Genomic DNA, 21,542 nt, shown 5'->3' on the forward strand with positions numbered 1-21,542 from the left:
ACTTTATCTTTACCATAAATCCAGAGTTTATGGGATGCATGAAATCATCGTGGTCATCGGGAAGATAAACTGCTACAGCACAGCCTAATTTTTATTCAAATTAAATAAAATCAACAAAGAAAATTCTTTTGTTGATGTGATTTTTCTCATGCAAAAAGTAGCAGTAGCCAGTTCATGTGAATACTGCTGTGTTCGCATACTCTTCATCTTGAGTTCATTACTGGGTACATTCTCATTTAGTCTAAAATATGATGTTTAGAATTACAATGTAAAGTTTTAAATGTAACTACAATTTATGTAATATTTTTGTTCATTTTCTTGTCAAGAGTAAGATTTTTTGCAATAACTGGGGAGCTAATGACAAGCTTCAGTTGACTTCAGCTTATCATACTGTAGCTTAAGGATTACAGATGGCTAGTTTGAGTGGTTTTGTTCATACAAAGAATTGTGATTTTACAAAAGTGAATTCCCTGAATCCTTACATGCTTGTAACATGTAACTGTATCCAGCAGTAATGGGCATTGGTTTATCAGACCATTGCACCCAGCTGACATGTGAAAGTGTTGGAAACCACATCAGTTAGCAAAGCAAAAACTCAAAAAGAACTTTGAAATAAAAAAAAAAGCATTAGCTAGTCTTGTTGTCTTTTTGGAGTTGTATTTATGTGTGTTGTGTAATATCCTTGTGTTGTTGACATTTCTTTCTCCCTTCACAGTAGCATCTCTCTGTACTGTGATCCCACTTGAGTTACAATTATTTGTTATTTGATATAGAAACATTAATTTTTTGGCATGTACTGCTTATTGCTGCAAAAAATAATTTGGGGAAAAAAAGCTAAGAATGAACAGTTGGAAATGATCAAACTAAATGAATGATTTCTTTGTTTTTTTTTAAGCCGTTCATGTTCAGTGAGCCGGTAACTTTAAAATCTTCAAGAAATGGCAATAGTTTAGGCTTTTCAGTCACTGTTTCTTAAAAGCAGTCTTACAAATTCAACTAAAACAGATGCATGCTCACCTGCATGCTGCTTCCTGTCAGATAAAAGCATATAGCAAGGAGGTTTTTTTAGGAATGAAAGCAAAAGCTTAATGAGACACTTAGTATTTGCATTTGTTTTTTAATCTGCATGCTTTTTTTATTTGGTAGGTTCTTATTTTTGTTTGTATTGTGTCAGACAGTGTTAAATGCTGTATTCTTACCACAATAATTTCGCTACAAAGTTGAAACATGCAGTCAGTGGCCACTTTATTAGGTATATCTGCAAACCTTAATATAAACATACATGTTAGCGTTCTGTTTTGATCGACATTGTCAGTCAGGTGGAAACAGAGATGATACTGAGGTGGCAGTTTGCATTGGACAAATTTATATTTGAATTTAAATCTGTCCAATAGAAAACCAGCATTAAGCAAACAGTTAAATTAATGCCAGTTGCCCGTCAGAAGAATAATTGGTAGTGCTGTTGCCTAATAAAGTGGCTAGGGAGTTTGTGTTTCTTATAAAAGTCCACTCCTTTTATGCTGAAATTTTCAAAGCATGTCTGACTCCTGCTCAGCTCTGGTCTGCTGTGCTCTGTTAGTCTGCTTTTAGCAAGATGCTCTTACATGTAATGTCCAATCATGCTTTGCTTATGGCTCATTATTAGACAGTTGCTGCTTCTTTTTCCTTCCTCTCTAATTGTTTCTCTTCCTGTGTGTCTTGTTTCTCTCGTCTCTCTCAGAGCGGGTTCACTCCTCTGCATATTGCGGCTCACTACGGCAACATCAACGTAGCAACACTGCTGCTTAACAGAGGGGCAGCTGTGGACTTCAAGGCGAGGGTAGGTCCTTCACTTCAAAGGCGACAAGCGCGCACACACACACACACACACTCACACTCATATCTACTCGCAGAGTGCTGCTGCAAACCTTCATACCAAAACTCTTACTTTATGCAGGGAAGGATGTGCAGGAATTTTTGCTTGCCTGTGTGTATAATTCCACAGCTGTACTTGTCACTCTCCTGGAGGAAACATGCATATGCAGTCCACGTTCTATCTGATCCCACAGGCTGTAGGAATGGATGCAGTTATGGATTTTGATAGTTGGTGGTTTGTGAGTGTGTAAGTGTGTAAGTGTTAGACCAAATAAGCACTTACCATGTGGAAACAACCCAAAACACACGTCTCATACCATAATTTACTCATAAAAGTGGCCTCTTTTCTAATTTTCTCACCCAATGTGCCATTTATTTGATTTATTCATAAATGTTACAGTTATGCTTCCCTAAATATATGTTAAAAGTGGGCACATTCTTGAGTAAATGAATGTGTTTGTAACAGAATCCACTCAAACATTATCTTCTGCTTATCTGAAGTCGGGTTGCAGTGTCAGCAGGCTAAGCTGGGTTTTTCAGACTTTCCAATTCCTCCAGGGAGATCCAAAGGCATTCCTAGACATGATGAGATAAATAATCTCCAGTATGATCTGGGTCTGTCCCAGGGTCTCCTCCAAGTTCCCAGAAAACCCAGAAGGGAGGCTCCCAGTCGATTTCTGAATCACCTCAGTTGGCTTCTTTCCACATGAAGGATCAGTGGCTTTACTCTGAGCTCCTCTATGTCTGCAGCTGAGCCCAGCCTTTTATATTTGCACCCTTATTTTTTTGCTAATTATGCACATTTCATCACGATAGGTGAGAAGTTGGGCAACACGAGCATTAATACACATGTCTACCCCATGCTCCACCTTCCCATCACTCATGAACAGATTACAAAACATAAACATAAATAAAAGTTGTTTCTTTTCCATATCTATAATGTCCGTCAAGTAACTTCTAATGTTCCAAGTTAGGATTAAAGGTGTTTGTCTTTTGATGTGTTTTGGTCCAGATTCAATAAATGCATCAGTTTACTCAAAACAGAAACAGAGAATAGTCATACTGGCCTCTCTGGTTCCTTTGTGTCACAAAGAGCTTTTTTCCCCCCCAAGAACCATTAAAAACACATCATTGAGCCACACCCTCACTCTCAACCCTCACTTTCCTTCATTACTGCAAACATGCACAGTAGGGGTGGGCCAGTAATTACATTTAAATTGTGATTTTTCTGCTAACAATATGAAAACAAGATATTGAGCTAAAGCAGTGAATGTGCCGCATTCTGTTTTATCAGGATGTTCTCGCTTCATCGTGTTTTTTAAATGCGGGATTTTCCTTTCCTCTACCGCACTTGCGTTTATTGTTTCTGAAACGCCCAAATTCATGCTCTGAATTCATCTCATCTTTATTTTGTTCATTATTTCTATTTAATTTTGTTTAAAGTTAAGGAAATCTGCTGAGAGATATTTGTTAGAATCTTCAAATGTTGCAAGATGTTTTCAAAGCCAAGGAATCATTTTAATAATCACATTCAAAGCCTGGACCGAGTTTAGTACTTTACATATCATCTCTCTCTCCCTCACACACAAACACACACACACGATTTTGCTTCTCTCACTACTGAAAATGTATTATTCAGCAGCTCGAGAACCCCGGCATATTTATTTACTCTTACATGAGTAACATTTGGATGAAACTCCAGTTACTCAACCTTAAAATAAATATTCAGTGGATGATGACTCTGGCAGTAAGGGCCTGTTCAAACACCGGATATAAGAAGGCTGAAATGTGTTGATGCTGAGAAAAGTCTAGATTAAAACTCACATTTCCTTTTAAATAACTGTGAAAACTGTGTTCTTTGGTGGCAAAATATCAAACACATACTGGAAATACACAATCTCTGGTGAACACATAGAGATTTTAGAAGCCTCTGGCATTTTTAGAACAGAACCTCAAAGCTAAGGTTGCTCTGGCTGGAATGATCACTGTCCTCTAGAGGGGGGTATTTAGCCATTTCCCTCTGGCACTCTCAAATAGGGATGATCTGATATCGTCGTGTTGGTGTTGTTCCCAGATCATCATGAAAATGTTGTTCCAGGTTCAACATTGCAAGTGACCAATCACATTATTGTGACGTTATTCTTTTGCGCACCAACCCATTCGTGCATTTATGAAATTCCAATGTTGCAAGGACAATATCAATTCTGCTTAGCATTTATTAAAGGGTTAGGGTCAGGGTTAGGGTCCGTTGATCGGCGGACAAAGGCGGTTTCTCGCAGCTTAAGTACAGTTTTTTGTTTTACGCCGGTTTTTCCCGAAGTCGCAAAAGTATGACATCACAACATTCTGATTGGTCACTTGCAATGTTGATCCTGGAACAACCTTTAGTATGATGATCTGGGAACAACACCAACACGAGGATATCAGATCGTGCCTCAAATAGAGCCAATTTTCCCTAAAAGTGACGTATTAGCAGTGGTACTCCTTCTCTTTTCCTGAAATAAATGTTGATTTTTCTTTTCTCTTCATCTGAATAGCTAAACAATGCATCTCTGTTTCCTGCAGAACGACATAACACCGCTGCACGTAGCGTCCAAACGTGGGAACAGCAACATGGTGCGACTGCTGCTGGAGAGAGGGGCCAAGATAGATGCACGCACCAAGGTACAATCACATGTGCACAATGTTATTTGATGCAGTGTTCAGTTTAGATTTAAATATTGATATTTAAATGTGTATTCGTGTATTTAATGCTCATAGACTTTCAATATTTCAATATAATTTAGAAGTGCTTTACATCAAACTAACATAACTCCCGATAAAGTAAACATACAGCCATACGTGGGCTGTTTACACAGGGTGGTATGTGAAATGAATATAATGGAAGGGTAAAAAACATTAATTAAAAATGAGAGGATAAAATCCATAATCACTAGGTGTAGGGTGCTTTACATTTGTCCATCATATAATTTTTTAGCTGAGGGATTTCCAAAAACCCTAAAATTATTATTATCTAATCCCACCCACAGCCGTGCGAGGATTAAGCATCACCTGCGGTGTCATGTCATATCTTGTCTGCTGCTCAACGAGCTTGTTGATGATGGTTATGAAGTTCACGGCTGAGCAGCAGGTGTTTGTTTTCACAGGACGGTCTAACTCCTCTTCACTGTGGCGCCAGGAGTGGCCATGAGCAAGTAGTGGAGATGCTGCTGAACAGAGGAGCTCCAATACTGTCAAAGACCAAGGTTTTTAAGAACAAGCCAACAAAATCACATTAGCAAACTGCATCCGTATTAACTTCACATCGTTGAACATCTTTCTCCTCCTTTTCCTTCCAGAACGGTCTGTCTCCTCTTCACATGGCGACGCAAGGCGACCACCTCAACTGTGTTCAGCTGCTGCTGCACCACGACGCGCCCGTGGACGATGTGACAAACGACTACCTGACGGCGCTGCACGTCGCTGCCCACTGCGGGCACTACAAGGTGGCGAAGGTCATCGTGGACAAGAAAGCCAATCCCAACGCCAAGGCGCTGGTGAGGGGATCTCAATTATTTATTGTGATAAAAATAAATAAAAATCGATGAAAAGTACAAAATAATGGAGAGGAATTAAAAGGGCTCATCATCTCAGAGCATCTCGTTGCTTGGGCTAATCAGGAGAAGCAGGAATTCTTTTATGTAAAGTTAAAAATGATAAGACATTATGTTGTGACTCTTATTGAAATCCTGTTCCTGTATAAGAACAGTTTTGCTGAATATTTGAGCGCCTTCTTTTTAGCAATGACAATCTCAATGACAATTGCATTTAATTTGAATGTAGACAAAGCTATTAGCTGCAGATAAAAGCTCGATCTCATGCAGTTGTCTGTGGGCTCCCACGTTGAAACCTTAAGCTTAAAGATTTGGTGGATATTTGAAGAAGTAGTGAAGTTCTAACTTGCCAGCTACTGCCAGCTAACTTGGCAATGTGATAACATGTTAATCAAATGTGGCTTCACTTTCTATTGGTGGATTGCATAGCCACAGATACCATCTGATCAGTGCATCTTGCTAATAAATAGCAAATTTGCACTTCCCAAAACTGGAGCACAATATTCTTGGATGAGCTCCAGCACTACGAACTCAGCAGAGGTGACAACTAGTAGACAGCCACAGCTGCCTCTTTTGGCAGGCATCTGTCAACCACACCACAGAATATGAATAAGCGTAAGCCTCAAAACATTTTAAATTCATTTTGAAAAAAAATCCCCCCTACAGTGTCACAGAACAAAGCTGGACTGTAAACTTGTAAATGTTTATTTCTGCTCGAAGGTTTTAACATTTTAACATGATAGTCTGTGGGGATTGACATGCTTTTGGAGTGAGCCTCAAGTGGCCATTTGAGGTACTGCAATTTCAACCACTTAACATCTAGTGCAGCGGTCCCCAACCCCCGGGCCACGGACCGGTACCGGTTCGTGAGTTGTTTGGTACCGGGCCGCGAGAGTTGAGGCTCGGGTGTGAAATGTATGGTTTTCAGGGTTTTTATCGGTTTTCAGCGTTATTTTGTTATCGTTTTTATCATTAACTCAGTTTTCCTTGGTCTTTTCACGTGTGTTATGAATAAATCTTATTTTTTTCTAGTTTTATTTTGTTGTATTTATCTGCGGTCCGTGAAAATATTGTCGGGCATAAACCGGTCCGTGGCGCAAAAAAGGTTGGGGACCGCTGATCTAGTGTATTATATTTACTATATATAGTTTTTGTGAGGTTTTGAGACTCCTGCATCATCAGTGAAAGATGTTTTCTCCCCAGAAACCTTAAATAAATCCCACAATACATGTTTTAGCAATAAACTAAATCTGATTGCTGCTATAGTAAACATGATACAGATTAAAACTCATATATGCAAATTGATATGTAATTTATTTTTTTAAATTGTCAAAGGGTTTAATAAATGTTCCATTTTCAAAATAATTTAATTTTTGAGCACTTATTTGAAGGTTTAAGTTTAAAGAGTTTGTATTCTAGCGCCAGAGTTTGGTGCTGTAAAAATGCTGCTAGACCGCTGCATCTGCATAATATGCAGGGACATAGAAAACTGATGAAAATGAAGTTTTAGAGCACCTGCTGTGCTGCTCAGGGTTGTGACATTTCATTTTACAACTAGCCAAAAATGTTTTTTCGTCTATTTAAGTTGTACCTCTCTGCCTTCTCTCATTTTTTCTTCTTTTATTACATTTTTTTAATGAACCTTTCCTTTTTCCACTAACAAAAAAGAAAAAAAAAGTACTTTAATGGAAAGGCCGAGATGCAGCATTTGAGGGGGAACACAAAGAAACAAGTAGAATTAAATAGACTTTAGTATCCCAGCCATTATCTTGGCATAAGACGAGCATTGCTGCTCTGTAATGGGAGCAGTCTGGGTGTGGTTAGAGCACTGGGACTTTATAACCAGAGAGAATAAGTAAGGCAGGGAAAAAGGACATGGAGAGGAAAATGAAGTCATAGGACTGAGCCTGAAACCTCAAAGTCAGGAGAGTAAAGGAGGGGAGGGATGAAGGAGGGTGAGGAGGGAGAGAAAAGTGAGTTGTAAAGGAAAGTATCTATTTCAGTGTAGAGGAGTTTTTATTATTTTTTTGGTAGCTTACAGTCCACTCGATTATTTCCACACATGCTTGTCTGGTTTGCAAGCAGAGGGTTTTAAGAGGCAGAGGGAGAGAAAGAGAGGGGATAAAAGAAAAAACAGTCCCCCCTTTGTGCTGTAGTTTCCACTCGGTGTTCCAGATTTGTCTGCAAGTCCTACAAAGCCAAACACAAAGACTGTTTGGACTATTTTTATACTTTTATTTATTTCTTTTTGTCTTTCATAGAATGGTTTCACTCCCCTGCACATTGCCTGCAAGAAAAACAGACTCAAGGTGATGGAGCTGCTTCTGAAGCATGGAGCGTCTATACAAGCTGTCACAGAGGTAAGTGTGTCATTTAAGCACTAAGACATCAATTATCTTTGTGTAGTTTGTTAATTTAGTTGTTGGAGTGGGAAAAGTCTACCTCTACTGCTACTCTGCACCTGTAATCCACTACATTTCAGAGGAAATACTGTAATAGTTGGTCTTCTGCTGATTGATAGCAGACTGACTTTCTTAAAAGTTTGCACATTTGCATTTAATGACCTACAGAAATGTTCTCGTGCTTCTTCGGTGTTTCTTTAATTCATTGACTTTTTTCTTTTCCTCTCTTCTTTGCGTTTCCATCTCTAGTCCGGTCTGACGCCGATCCACGTTGCAGCTTTTATGGGACATGAAAACATCGTCCACCAGCTAATCAACCACGGGGCTTCACCAAACACAAGCAACGTGGTGAGTTCAGGAAGTTCGTCATCATCATTACCGTGTGATAAGACAGGGGGCATGAGAGGACATGAGAGGCGGGTGGGGGGAAAGCAAAGTGCAATATATTTGCTTATAATATATTTTTAACCATAATATTTGAATATTTCCTCTTTACTGTATAACAGATGAAAATTTAGATCTTTTTGCTTCATTTCATTTAGTTCTCAGCATCTTCAAAAATTGTACAAACCCTATGATTAGCTCATAGCTTCATAAAGCTTAAACCAGTGGTTCCCAAACTGTTTTTGCTAGGCCCCCCTTTGTTTTTACAATAAAATCTTTTATCAAAGCTGATGAGCTCAGAGCTCAGATGGCAAAAACAGAATCAAAATCCATACAGGCACACGGGGGAAAGATGCAGATAAGACTATTTATACACCGAGGGGTGACTGGGGATGAGAAACAGGTGAAGACGATCAATACGGTCAAAAACATAAAGCCGCAAAAGTGACACAAGACATGAAAGAAAACCGACATTTAAAATAAAACAGGAAATATCTCTAAACATAGAGACAAGACTATCAGTGCGCATGGCAGACACAGTAGAAGACTGGACAATGAAGGCATAAACAGAGAAAGATGAGACAGGAAGGAGCAGTTTGCGTAATGGTGAGGGAAGCACGCCAGCAGGAAATGACTAACTCATAACAGACACTTAAACTAAGGAACTCAAAACTAAGACTAGAAAGTTGATAAATTCTAAACAGTAATTAGGGCTCAGAGAGTGCAATAAACCTGAGCCTCAGTATCGCTAGAATGAAAACATATCACAACAGGAATCAAAATTCAGCCTACAAAACGCACAAATCAAACCTTCAAAGACCAGAATAGCTTTAGAAAAACCTAAACAGAAACCCAACTCAGATATTTTGACTAAGGATTCAAAAATCAAGAGCAGCACAAAGCCTATGAAACCCTTTAAAAAATCTGAAACAATACCTAAAGCAGCTAATTGCACAGAGAGAGAGAAATGCAAACATAGGAAGTGACTTAACACTAGCTGTTTATCCACAAAATCTAAACCTTAATTGGTGCAGACGGCAGAGAAATCCTCCGTAGGTGGAGAGGAGGTATTTAATGTAATGTGCTCTAATTCTCATCTGGTCCATCGACACTCCTCAGTAGGAGCTACAAACTTTACTACTGACCCCATTATCTCTGGGATGACATGAAAGGAGAAAAAGAGGAGAAAAAAGTAAGCTGAGCCAAAGAGAAAGGCAAGAGCGAGGAAGAAAGAAAGAGGGGAACGAGTAGTGCACAGTCAACTCTTCAACCCCGAGTGTTTGGTCGCCCACGTCGTGTCTGTGGCCAGGTTACCGTAGTAACAGAGCATTATGGCACGTCATTATGGTGAGTTGGGTGTGGAGAGCGAGCGAGGGGGTCTATCTGGCTCTTTCTCTTTGTCAGCCACTCCTTCCCAGTGTACGTCTTCACAAAAAGAAGTTTTTTTGTATGAGGGTGTTTCCAAAGAAAGAGTAACATTCAAAACTTTGGAATAACTATCCATCCCTCGTTTTCTGCGTGTGCTTCAGAGGGGGGAGACGGCACTCCACATGGCAGCGAGGGCGGGACAGTCCAATGTGGTCCGGTATCTGATTCAGAACGGAGCACGAGTCGACGCCAAGGCCAAGGTAGAGCATCACTCTCAATCAGTAACGATTATCTGGTGTTTATATGCGCCTGGGCATTTGAGCCACTAAGTGTGAGCGCAAGTGTGTGTTTGTATGCTTATGTAATGTGTCTTTGCACATGTTTAATTACTGAAAAGTTACAGTCATGGGTCAAAATTATTCAGAAAAACTTTCTGTCAGCTTAATTTATTAAGAAATGCTACCTGGTGTGCATTTCATACATAATAATATCAAGTGAGTCTGTTTTTTATGTGTTGCAGTTCTTTTATGTGAGCAGCTGCAATAATCAACAAATTAAAAATAATGTTGCCTTATGCTTCACCTGCACACTCTTCATAAATCATTTTTCTTGTTTGTCCTTTTATGCATTTTTGGATACAAATAGGAGTAAAAATTCTAGTTACACGAGGCTGTTTTTCGCAAGGATCTACAATCTACTCAGAGCTACAAAAGAGCAGTCATGATAAACAGAGTTGCTATTATGTTAGTGTGACTTTGACTCAGCAAATGTGCTGCTAAAGATATCTGGTTATTTACTGGGAAATGTCTTATACAATATATTGAAAGATAATAAGGTTTTGTGAGATGCACAGGCAGTAAGTGCATGTTGAACTGGGCGATTTCCAGCATTGTGGTTCAGTTTACAGTAATGGACTGTGTTGGACTGGTGCAGAGAAGACTGTGGTATCTGTGGTCACTGTGAGCTTAAGTCAAAAGGAGAAGTCATCAGTTCCCAAAATCCACCTTTAAACTGGCCAGCAGATGGAAAGCAGCCATATTAGCGCATACCGCATCTGCTCATGTAGTAGAATTCAGTTTAGTAAATCCAAAAAGAGCAAAAAAAAACCTCCAGGAGAGCCAGCAGCAACAACACAGGTCAGCTGATCAGAGCCTGTACACAAAGAACAATCTCCTGGAGCTCACAGGACAAATAATGTGACTTCTAATAAGTTATTCATGTCCCTGTCCTGCACTGCTATGAAAAGTAAGAGGGTTCCCTGTACCTGTAACAATATGATGATGAAATAAATTCTTTCCAATAGATCCCAACTGATATATTCCTTGGATAATATTATTAGCCAATATTTGCCTGCTGCAAATATGTAACATGTTGCATGTTATCCACCATGAGCCAATAATAATGTTTGATTTTCTACCATAATTTGTTCACTAGAGCAGCTTCAGATGCTTTGTTTGCAGTCTATCACATGTTTAGTCGAATATATATTACTCCTAAGGGGATGTGGAGGTGAGCAGTGTGTTGCATTTAAAATGCTCAATAGCTTGTGAAGTACATTGCATTAAATTTAAAAATGAGGGATATATTCCAATATATTTGTGCAAATATTTCTTCAATATAAACAATGTGAAAACATAAGAGGGGTCACTGAAGAGTCTTCAGCTGTGAATCTGTGTCCTTGTTTGCTTTCTCTTGCTTTATGGCAAGTTTCTGCTCATTGTCTTGCTGTTTAAGTTGCAAATGTGTTTTTCGTTTTCTTTTTTGAATGTCACTGCAAAACAACAAAAATGCAGTTGGCGCGTTTAGCAGATGGAGCCAGAGATTTCCTAACATTTGTTAAGTGGGCTGCATCTTGTCCAGAAACATGACTCTAAGGCTACGTTCACACTGCAGGCGAAAGCGCATCAAATCCGATTTTTTTTGACCCTATGCGACCCATATCCAATCATGCTATGACAGTGTGAACGGCGCAAATCCGATATTTTCAAATCCGATCTGGGTCACTTTCGTATGTGGTACTGAATCTGATACATATCCGATGTTTTAGAAACCGACTGCTGTTTGAACGGTCAGGTCGCATTAAATCCGTCTTTTACGTCACCGACACAAGACAAACGCCAATTATCAGCGCCCAAGAAGACATCGCGAACGCTTCCTGGCCATCCCGTGTAGATGTTAGTGAAACTGTTGGGAAGACAACGTTGGAGAAACGTGAACATTTTATTTGTACTGTATAATCTGCAGATTCTGACAGAAATCTGCAACTATCCTTTGAAGCACCGCTCCTCTAAAACAGCAATAAGGATCATTATAAGGTTATTTACATTATTATGTAAATAACAAAATAACTTAAAGCAAAGTCTTTATATTAACGGCCATCTGTCAAACAATACTGTTTGCTCTGGGTCTAAACAGAGCGCGTTGTGTGTGAAGTCTTCTTTTGCGCATTCGGCCGCTTTGAGCGTTCACACTGGAGCGCATTTGCTGTCGCATTTTATTTGTAGTGTGAACGAGCAGACAAAAAAATTGAGCATTAAGACCTGCAGTGTGAACGTAGCCCAAATGTTGGTCCTTTTTAATAATAAAAGGTGTTTTTTGCTTGATTTTTCTATCAGGATGACCAGACTCCTCTGCACATCTCAAGCCGTCTTGGTAAGCAAGATATTGTGCAGCAGCTCCTGGCGAACGGAGCATACCCGGATGCCACGACCAACTCTGGATACACTCCCCTACACCTAGCCGCCAGAGAGGGGCACAGAGATATAGCTGCAACGCTGCTGGACCATGGAGCTAGTCTGGGCATTACTACTAAGGTAAATATGAAACTTGCACATAAACAAAATTATTATTCAAACCCACAGATGCACACAAACATATTGTGCAGGCAAACTAGTAAATCGGTACTCACACAGACACTGATGGCTTATATGCTTATACTCATAAACTAGTCCAAAAACTTTAATTCAATCTGCTGAAGACAGAGAGGAGGTTTTATCCTGTTGCAGATCAGCTAGATTTGCATCCTTGCAGCTGGTAACCTGATGGTTGTCCTGTCTCATCCTGGGAAAGCTTGGAAAATGTTAATGTATGAATTCTACAGGGTTTTTGCAACATTCTGACTAAGTGAAGTTACATGATTGTGGAATACCAGTTATAGCTGACAGTCTGCCAGTGGAAAAGATGTGTCATAATAAGGTTGTGGACAAAGTAAGAGTATAGAGTCTGAAAATGCTGTTGCTGGAGAAGCCTTTGTCGACTTTTGGCTCAGTTTTCCACGTCAGTTACTCATTTCAAAAGCATCAATTTACGTTTCAGCAGAGCATTTTATGGCCACGTATTTTTAACTCTTTAAAGACAGACCAGGTAATTTTTAGCAATGTCTGGATGAATCAGAAAATTTAGCAACAGGCTTCAGATGTTCGCTTTGTTTTTAAGTTGCTCCGCCCGTTAGAAAGTCCACTAAATTCACATCAGCTTTAAAGACTGTGATGCAATTGTAAAACCAGAAGTGTAAGACTTGCTTCTTAGGTTATGTGCATGACATGGTTTTCAAATCTTACCTTGTTTGGAGCTGCAGTAACTTGTACTCAATGTAAAAGACATATGACGCACACATATGTCCCAAATCTCAGTGAGGCTTAATTTAATCGAGTTGCAGTTAAACTCCCATCTCTACATCCCATTAGCTTCCTCCGTCTTTCCATACAAACATCTACAGGCCCGATTCTGAACCATGATCATGGTTTTTGAATCTGTGTTCCCTCACAGCTAAAGAATCTAAATCAAGCACTAAGTTTCTCCACCCTGTGCTGATTTGTGTTTAAGGACCAAGGGGGCAGTTCTCCATGTTGTCATGACATAATCCTGAAAATTGCTCGCTTACTTTATGATTAAACACATGTGGTCTGTTCGGCTGCCATGTGTAGAAAATGAGTCATGGGAGAAGAAGTACCGTATTTCCCGGACTACAAAGCGCACCTGAATATTAGCCGCACAAGCTAAAATCAGGGGAAAATCCTGTTTTGTACATACATTAGCCGCACCTGACTAAAAGCCGCAGGTGTTTCAATGTTGACTTATCATATGTAAGAGAATATGCACAAAGGGAATTGTCAGGAAAGAGATGGCTGTTTGGAGACACACCCCTTTTATTAATATTTTGAAAAACAAGTTATGGGTACATATTTGCATAACTTTTTAGGTATATGCACAAGTACCGGTAATTACAAGTATGAAACATGTACTGTGCTTCATAAATGAGTAACAAATGTAGTACATAACAATAACCTACAGCACACCAGAAAAATAGATTCGGCCTACCTTTTAGGCTCTTCCTGCGCACTAAAACCATCAAAGTCCTCTTCTCCAGTGTCAGATATGAACAGGCTCAGGATGGCTTCGTCCTCCACTCTCAGCTTCTTTCCTTCGTTGTCACTTTCAAAACCAAACAAATCCTCGTTGTCAGTGTCAGAGTCGAACACCCTCAGAAGGGCCGTAGCGGTGTCCTCCTCTCCATCATGCAGCAGTCCAGCTCTTCGAAATCCGTTGGTGATCGTGGATGTTTTCACACTTTTCCACGCTGTCAGATTCCACCGGTGGAGTTGAGCATAACTTGCTTTTCGCAAGTTTATCGCCGCTCGTCATCCACGCCTCCCACTGAACGGGTAGCGCTACTTTGAAGTTTGTTTTTCGCGCTACTTGTACGGCACTATATTGCCTGGCGGATGGACATGTGACCAACATACCACTCTTGAATCCCGATACTGTGTATCTGATCACATGCCCTTCCGCCAGGCAACGTAGTGCCGTACAACAGCGGAACAAACAAAACAAATCGTCTTACGATGTGACAAAAATTACGGACAATCCATAGAAAAGCCGCACCTGACTAAAAGCCGCAGGGTTCAAAGCTTGTGCAAAAAGTAACGGCTTATAGCCCGACAATTACGGTAACTGTATTAAATTAGGTGTAATGTTCCTTTGTGTTTCCGCAGAAGGGCTTCACTCCTTTGCACGTCGCAGCAAAATATGGGAAAATCGAGGTGGCCAACCTGCTGCTGCAGAAGAACGCTCAGCCTGATGCTGCTGGAAAGGTAATGCATGTTTGTGCATCTGAGAGAGACTTATATTGATCAGTATCGCCTCAGCTGTCATCGCTGGTGTAGCTTTCACAATGCTTTCCACGTCACCTCTGCTCCAGCTGCTCTCCACGACATGTATGATAAATCACCGTCTAACAATGGTTGTGTATGTGTGTTCAGAGTGGACTAACTCCACTGCATGTAGCAGCACACTATGATAACCAGAAGGTGGCGCTGCTCTTGCTCAACCAGGGAGCCTCACCGCACGCTGCTGCAAAGGTAAGAGTCAATCAAACTGTCAGTGGAGGTCAAATCGAATGTTCCTACAAAGCACTAAAACCCCTCACTTTGGCTCAGGATGAGAGCACACTGACCTAGATTCATCCGGCCAATTACATGCAATTACACTGTGCTCCACATGCTGATTAGATTGCCCTTCCACTCTATCATCATCTATTTTGGTAGAGCTCCTGCGGAAGTCAACAAGGGTCCAATATTTTCTAGTAGAACACTGAAGGGATGCATTTTTTTAATCCTTTAAGGCAAATATCTTCAGGCTCGGGACATAAATGAAGCTTAAAAATATTGCTCTTCACCACTAGGTAGATATTTAGAAGCATATAGCATCTCCAACTTGGCTTCTGCCAACCGTGCTGGCCTGGAGAACCTCTCCACTGGGAATTTTATTGGTTGCAGACAAAAGTTACAAATAAGTTTCTTTACAAATGAAGCAAATCCTCTCAAACTACCGAATATCCATCACTCATGCCCAGTTTCCTTGCTGCATAAGAACAAGGATCAATACAAGTGGTTCCTCTTTCCTCTGGTATATATACATGCTACTTTCTCTTCAATTTGGAAGAGGGAAATAAATAAGATTCTCAGTCTCCTTTTTTGTCCCCCCCCCTGTCATCTTTTTTCTTGTACAGTTAGCATTGTAATTATTACAATTACCAGCCATCATGAAGGGTCAAGAGTGCTACATTAATTCTGTGGAACATTGAACCAGGGTTAGGGTTACAGAGTTTTTGTCTTCTGCAAAGACAAAATGTGACTTACCTCAATTATAAAAGAAAAACTGTAAATTTTCCCGTTCTCTGCTTTCCAGAATGGTTACACTCCACTACATATTGCAGCTAAGAAGAATCAGATGGAGATAACGACCACCTTACTGGAATACAGCGCCTCTACCAACTCTGTAACGCGGCAGGGCATCACTCCCCTGCACCTTGCAGCGCAGGAAGGAAACGTGGACATTGTGACGCTGCTGCTGGCTCGGGACGCTCCTATTCACATGGGCAATAAGGTGTTTTCCCTTTATTAGTGTGTAGATCTCTGGCTGACGTGCAATGACAGAAGATTAATGTTTGCAGTGTATTTGTGTCTGTGTTCCCTCGACACGTGTCTAACAGGCAGGGCCTTGATTTTACTTACACAAATAATATTTGTTTATCCAGAACTCTGTTATTTTGATGGTTATTTCTTTTTGTGCTTCATTACCGTGATGTGCAAACCTGTCATTTTGTCTTAAACGGCTTCCTTTCAAGCTGTCTCAGTCAAACTCTACTGTATTCAGCACTCTTCTGTCATTTGTGTATTTGACTGTATTTCTTTGTTTCTGTACCTTCAGTCTGGTTTGACTCCACTTCACCTGGCTGCCCAGGAGGATAAAGTCAATGTTGCTGAGGTCTTGTGCAACCAAGGAGCCTTCATAGATCCAGAGACCAAGGTAATGATAGCCTCCTCATGTCTTTGGATTAAAGTTATTTGCAAAGTGGATTTGCGTATCTTGCCACTTCACCGCTGTAAATTAAGTATCATTTGGGGTTTGGGCTTTGGTCTGTGCCAGTGCTCTCACTTTTTGTATTTTTGACAAGGCAGGTTCCCACAAAAGTGACACATTTCTATTTTTAATAGGATAATTGAATAATTAAACACATGCCTTGTAATTTTTAAAAAGATGTGATTTTAAAATGCCATCAAGAAGCGCAAAAATCCTGCCAGAACTTATTTAGACATTAACAGCTGCTGAATCATGTCCAGCCTTTGAGTCTTTTGCAGAACTCGCACACGGACTGAAATGAACAAGAACAAAAATAAACGATATCGTTCTTTTATAGCCTCCCTTAAAGGCGCATAAACACTGTGTGATTTCAGCAGTCTTTAAAGTTAATTGCAGTCCACCCTGTCTAATATTGTTGCTTTATAAATATAAGATTGGTAATTGCAAGCTATGGTGTGCACAGCTGGAATACCTCTGCTATGTGTTTCCATGTCGTGACCTCCTTGGCTCGGAAATGGCAACAGCTGGAGGAAGCATCATACAAACAAAGCTTCTGCTGCTGCAAATTAACTAAATTTCCTTCTTTGTAGGAATTCAGACATTGAATTTTGCCTATTTTTCCTCCTCTCGCTTCCATTTGCCTTTATCTTGGAAATATAGCTTTTACTCTGTGAGACAGTCAACTTGAATTTCAGACCTTATGAAACAGTGTTAGAGTGTCAACTTCAAACCGCACGGCAGAACAACTGTTTTGGGTTGCTTTGGACATGTTTCACGTGCAGCTGCTTAAATGTTCACAGTTTACACTCAGCTTAATTTTCAGACAAAATAAATGAGCTCTTGTCTCCAAGTGTGGGTACTGAAGCAGTCTGAACATTAGGTTGTCACAGGGCAAAAATCCTCATAGGCCATACAGAAATCAGTTATCCTCACCAGTTTCTCATGGGGTCTTATTGTTTTATAAAGGGACTTGGGAAGACTGTTAATTCACATAGGCCACAATCAGCTGACAGCTCATCTGCTGCTACCTCTGCAAGCCTCTTTCCAACCCACCTCTACCCCAAGTTTTCCATCTTATGTCATATGTGGTATTTTTGATTTGAGCGTCATATCTGTTGTCATTTAGGGGGGTCTTGCACCTGCTCTCCCTGCCTTTTGGCTTCAGTGTATGCTATTTGTAATTTGTGCTAACAGAAGTTACATTTCTTTTTCATCAGCTTGGATACACTCCACTTCATGTGGCCTGTCACTATGGCAACGTGAAGATGGTTAACTTTCTGCTGAAAAATCAGGCGAAGGTCAACGCCAAGACAAAGGTAACTGTTATTTTCGTGTATATTCACCATACGCCACTGATTTTCTGTCTCTGTGAGCATCTCCTAACGCTCTCTGTCATCCCTCCTCCGCAGAACGGCTACACACCTCTCCATCAGGCTGCACAGCAGGGACACACACACATCATCAACTTGCTGTTACACCATGGAGCATCGCCCAATGAACTCACTAATGTCAGTACGCTCAGAAATCTGAAATATTTATTCATTTGTTTTTAGTTTCAAAACAAATTCTCATCATTTTTTATTACTTGTCCAGAATGGAAACAGCGCTCTGTCCATTGCAAGGAGGCTTGGCTATATCTCTGTTGTGGACACACTCAAGGTGGTCACAGAGGAGACTCTGACCACTCAGGTGTGTATGTGTTTAAAAGAGTGTGATGTATGGTTTAATATGGCTTCTCAATAGTTTACTTGTATCTAACTGTATAGATACAGTTATACTTAAACTTAGTAGTAGTTATACTTAAATCTGAATCCTAGAGGCAGTTCCTGCCGCTTAGCAGCTATCTTGAAATGCCTCAGGCATTAACAGTGAAGTAACAGACAGTTACTTCACAAAAACAGAAGCATTGAAGGCACTGGCCTAAGATAGTGTTTAAAAAACTTTATTCTATGGAGCTTGGAAAGAAAAGCGTCTGGACTTCTTTAAGTTCTTTAAGAAGTCCAGACGCTTTTCTTTCCAAGCTCCATAGACTACGATGACCTGGATGACTGAGAGCCTTCACAGACATAAAAAATATATCTATATAAAAGCTACTGTCAAAGGCTTTCTAGAACATTTTGAATTATTATTTGCACACATAAGTTTGTATTGCTACATTAAAAAAATAACATGAAAGAAAAGACCTACATAAACATAGAAATGCAAAGTTACTGGAACATTTTCACAGTAAACGGTGCAGGAATAGAGATGCTGTTGTACTGGGATAGAAATCTGGATTACGTGTACTTTGGTAAAGTTACTGTCATGATATTAAGAGCGTGTTTCTGTTCAACAGACTGTAATCGAGAAGCACAAAATGAATGTCCCCGAGACCATGAACGAGGTGCTGGACATGTCCGATGATGAAGGTACAGTTGTGCTTAACAGCATTTTTAAAGTAATGCTATTGTTGTATAAATATCAAGGCAAGATTTGTCTTTGCAACCTGAAGAGAGACAAATTCTTTAAAATATCAGCTTGGGTCACATTTGCTTTTGTGGCTGGAATAAGTGAATATTTCAGCACTGTACTGTCATTGTTAGATTTCCCTCTATTTTGTTTTTATTGTCAATGAAAGATTTTGTGTTGCTTCTACTTCTTCTGAGTAATTCAGAAGAAAAAACCTGCTGTTGTTCTTCATCAGTATGTTTATTTGTTTATTTTTTAATTTGATCATTGAAAGGTTTGTTTCTGCCACTGAAACCCCCCCAAAGCAACACATGTTTTTTACATTACTAAGTCAAAATTTCAGGTTACTATCTAAAATCTATGAGTTCCATATCTCAAATATAACATTAAAAAAAACAACTTAAAACTTCTAAATTTGAGTCCAAATTGTGACGTGACATACAATCGTGTGCATGATTGGAAACTTTATTTTGATATTTTCAATGTAACAAATGGAACTAAAACATTTAATAATAATAATCACGTTTATTTTCAGTTCTTCCTTTTCCTATGATTTTGATGTGAATATGATTTCTCCATCTATTTTTGGTTCTTTTTTTTTGTCTTTCCTTCATTCAAACACACAGTGTATAAAGCCAATATTCCCGAAATGATCACAGAGGACTATTTTTCTGATGTGGAAGAAGGTATTTTATTTTTTTAATCTTTCTACATTTTTTTTGTTCTTTAAAGCATTTCCTTTTACAACCCTTCTCTAACGCGTCACTCATTTGTTCTAACTATTTCCAGTCTCTTGCTTTTCTTGTGTCACAGTGGAATCACGATTCATTCAAAATAAATTATAACTCACATGTAAAACAGCCTGTATTATGCTACAGATTAATAATGCTATTTTGAGGAAAAATGTTTCGATACTGCAGATCCTTTTTTTCACCTTTTTTTGTCTGTCAAAATGCACAAAGGTGTCTTTGTCATTTATGTCTGCTTGCAAAAGACTAATAAATGTCTAAAAGTTGCAATATGCTGGGATGCACTTGAAATCAAATTAACCTTGAAGGAGATAGAGGTGGATACTAGCAATAGAATTGGGGGAAAAAGTGCCACAAAACGCTCATCTATGCTTACATGTTTAACACATGTTTTGTCTTATAATGTCAGTTTCAGGCTACTATATTTCGTTAAGGTTAAGCAGGTAACAAGACAGAATTTTTCTTTAAATAATCATCAATTAGTTGTATTAATGTGCCATGTTTTTACCTCCTCCAGTTTGGTTTTTGGAGTATTTCATATATCTGGTTGCTAGGAAAAAGCTCCGATGTCAACCATATTAGAAAAGAATTATGTTTGTTTTATTGTGAATATAGTGAAGTCACAGCACTGTGGATGTCTTAAACTTATGATGTGATGAGGGTGATTTATTGACGTGACACTAGAAGCAGTGTTTTCAGTTACTCAGAATCACTAACTTTGGCATGGGCTCTGCAAACCTTTCACATGTCGTTTCAAAATTCATGAAATGCATGGTATAGTGTGGTAAAGGCACTCCAAGCTAAATTATTTAATATTTTAACAGTTGTTGAGGTCTGTAAATTGTTCATGTCACTGGTATGGCTTTAAAATGGCACTACTCTCTTCTTCAGTATTTTTCCAAAACTTTTGTTCTTCATTCATGCATGTGTGCGACACCACGCTGTACTTGAGTACTTTCCCCTGCCGCCTTCCCCCTTCCACCCGCACACACTGCATTTTTGTGAAACCTCCTGTACTTTTGTGCAACCAAATGCAGGGGATATGCCTCTCTGCCGGTTGCCATGCCAACTGTCTGGATGTGGAGCGTCGGGAAGTGTGTAACAGATTTCTTTTCACACCGTGGAGTAGAATACACATACACTTGATCCTTTGTCTTCGTGGGCTTGTCATTGTAGTTTCACACGTTCAGGCCAAAGCAAACACACTGAAGCAGCTGCTGCAGTGTGTGTGTGTTTACTCTTTTCTACTCTTTTTTTAGACTCCTGTAGGGCTCAAAAGGATCTGAACTTGAGCTCTTGACCACCAGTGCCCGATGACAAACAGACAGGGAATTAATGATCAGTAGATTTCTTTTTTTTTAGGGGGAGGGCTTGGCTCGTCCTCCCCCCTGTGGTGTTTTTCCAATGATAGGCTTTCATTTTTAGCTTGTCACACGCTTCATGGTTTCTGTAGTTTACAGTGGATAAATATCAGCAACTTGCAGAAATGTAATCTACTTTTAACAGTTCACTTTCCTGCAGTAGTGTGAATATATCACAAAATTACTAGAAAACCTCTGCTGATGTCAAATACAGTGTACTTAATGAAATGTAAATACAGTTTAGCTCTATGTCTTGATATTCTGGTGACCTCACAGTGAGTTTTACTGAGTTTTACTGAGTTTTACTGGGTCAAGTTTGCACTAGAAATTTGAATTTTTTGAAGGAAAATAGGATATAAAAAGAGATGAGATGGCAACTGATAAAAACGACACATATGGAAAAGAAATACTAAAAACTTATATGATTTACTCATGAAAGTGGCCACTTTCTCATTACTTTCATATATTGTTTTAGTAAGTATCCAAAACATACAAGTTTCATTATATAATTCTTCAAGG

The 21,542-nt window shown here is 39.5% G+C and overlaps 1 protein-coding gene across 27 annotated transcripts in view; it reads left to right on the plus strand.

Annotated features, from left to right (window-relative positions):
- Positions 1-21,542, plus strand: part of LOC102779841 (ankyrin-3-like) — a 184,301-nt gene that overhangs the window by 106,447 nt on the left and 56,312 nt on the right. For 24 of the 27 annotated variants that reach the window (XM_087844839.1, XM_087844858.1, XM_087844856.1 and 21 more), the window contains 17 exons: positions 1,721-1,819; positions 4,420-4,518; positions 5,001-5,099; positions 5,193-5,390; positions 7,709-7,807; positions 8,099-8,197; positions 9,763-9,861; positions 12,217-12,414; positions 14,596-14,694; positions 14,863-14,961; positions 15,791-15,988; positions 16,313-16,411; positions 17,683-17,781; positions 17,875-17,973; positions 18,059-18,154; positions 18,801-18,873; positions 19,540-19,599. In XM_087844839.1, the coding sequence (XP_087700965.1) occupies positions 1,721-1,819; positions 4,420-4,518; positions 5,001-5,099; positions 5,193-5,390; positions 7,709-7,807; positions 8,099-8,197; positions 9,763-9,861; positions 12,217-12,414; positions 14,596-14,694; positions 14,863-14,961; positions 15,791-15,988; positions 16,313-16,411; positions 17,683-17,781; positions 17,875-17,973; positions 18,059-18,154; positions 18,801-18,873; positions 19,540-19,599 (1,912 nt within the window). The remainder of the gene's footprint in view (positions 1-1,720; positions 1,820-4,419; positions 4,519-5,000; positions 5,100-5,192; positions 5,391-7,708; positions 7,808-8,098; positions 8,198-9,762; positions 9,862-12,216; positions 12,415-14,595; positions 14,695-14,862; positions 14,962-15,790; positions 15,989-16,312; positions 16,412-17,682; positions 17,782-17,874; positions 17,974-18,058; positions 18,155-18,800; positions 18,874-19,539; positions 19,600-21,542) is intronic. The other 3 variants (XM_087844859.1, XM_087844837.1, XM_087844840.1) reach the window with 1 other exon arrangement.

This window comes from Neolamprologus brichardi, chromosome 8 (genome assembly GCF_056152115.1).
Source record: "Neolamprologus brichardi isolate AB-2024 chromosome 8, ASM5615211v1, whole genome shotgun sequence".
Lineage (NCBI taxonomy): Eukaryota > Metazoa > Chordata > Actinopteri > Cichliformes > Cichlidae > Neolamprologus > Neolamprologus brichardi.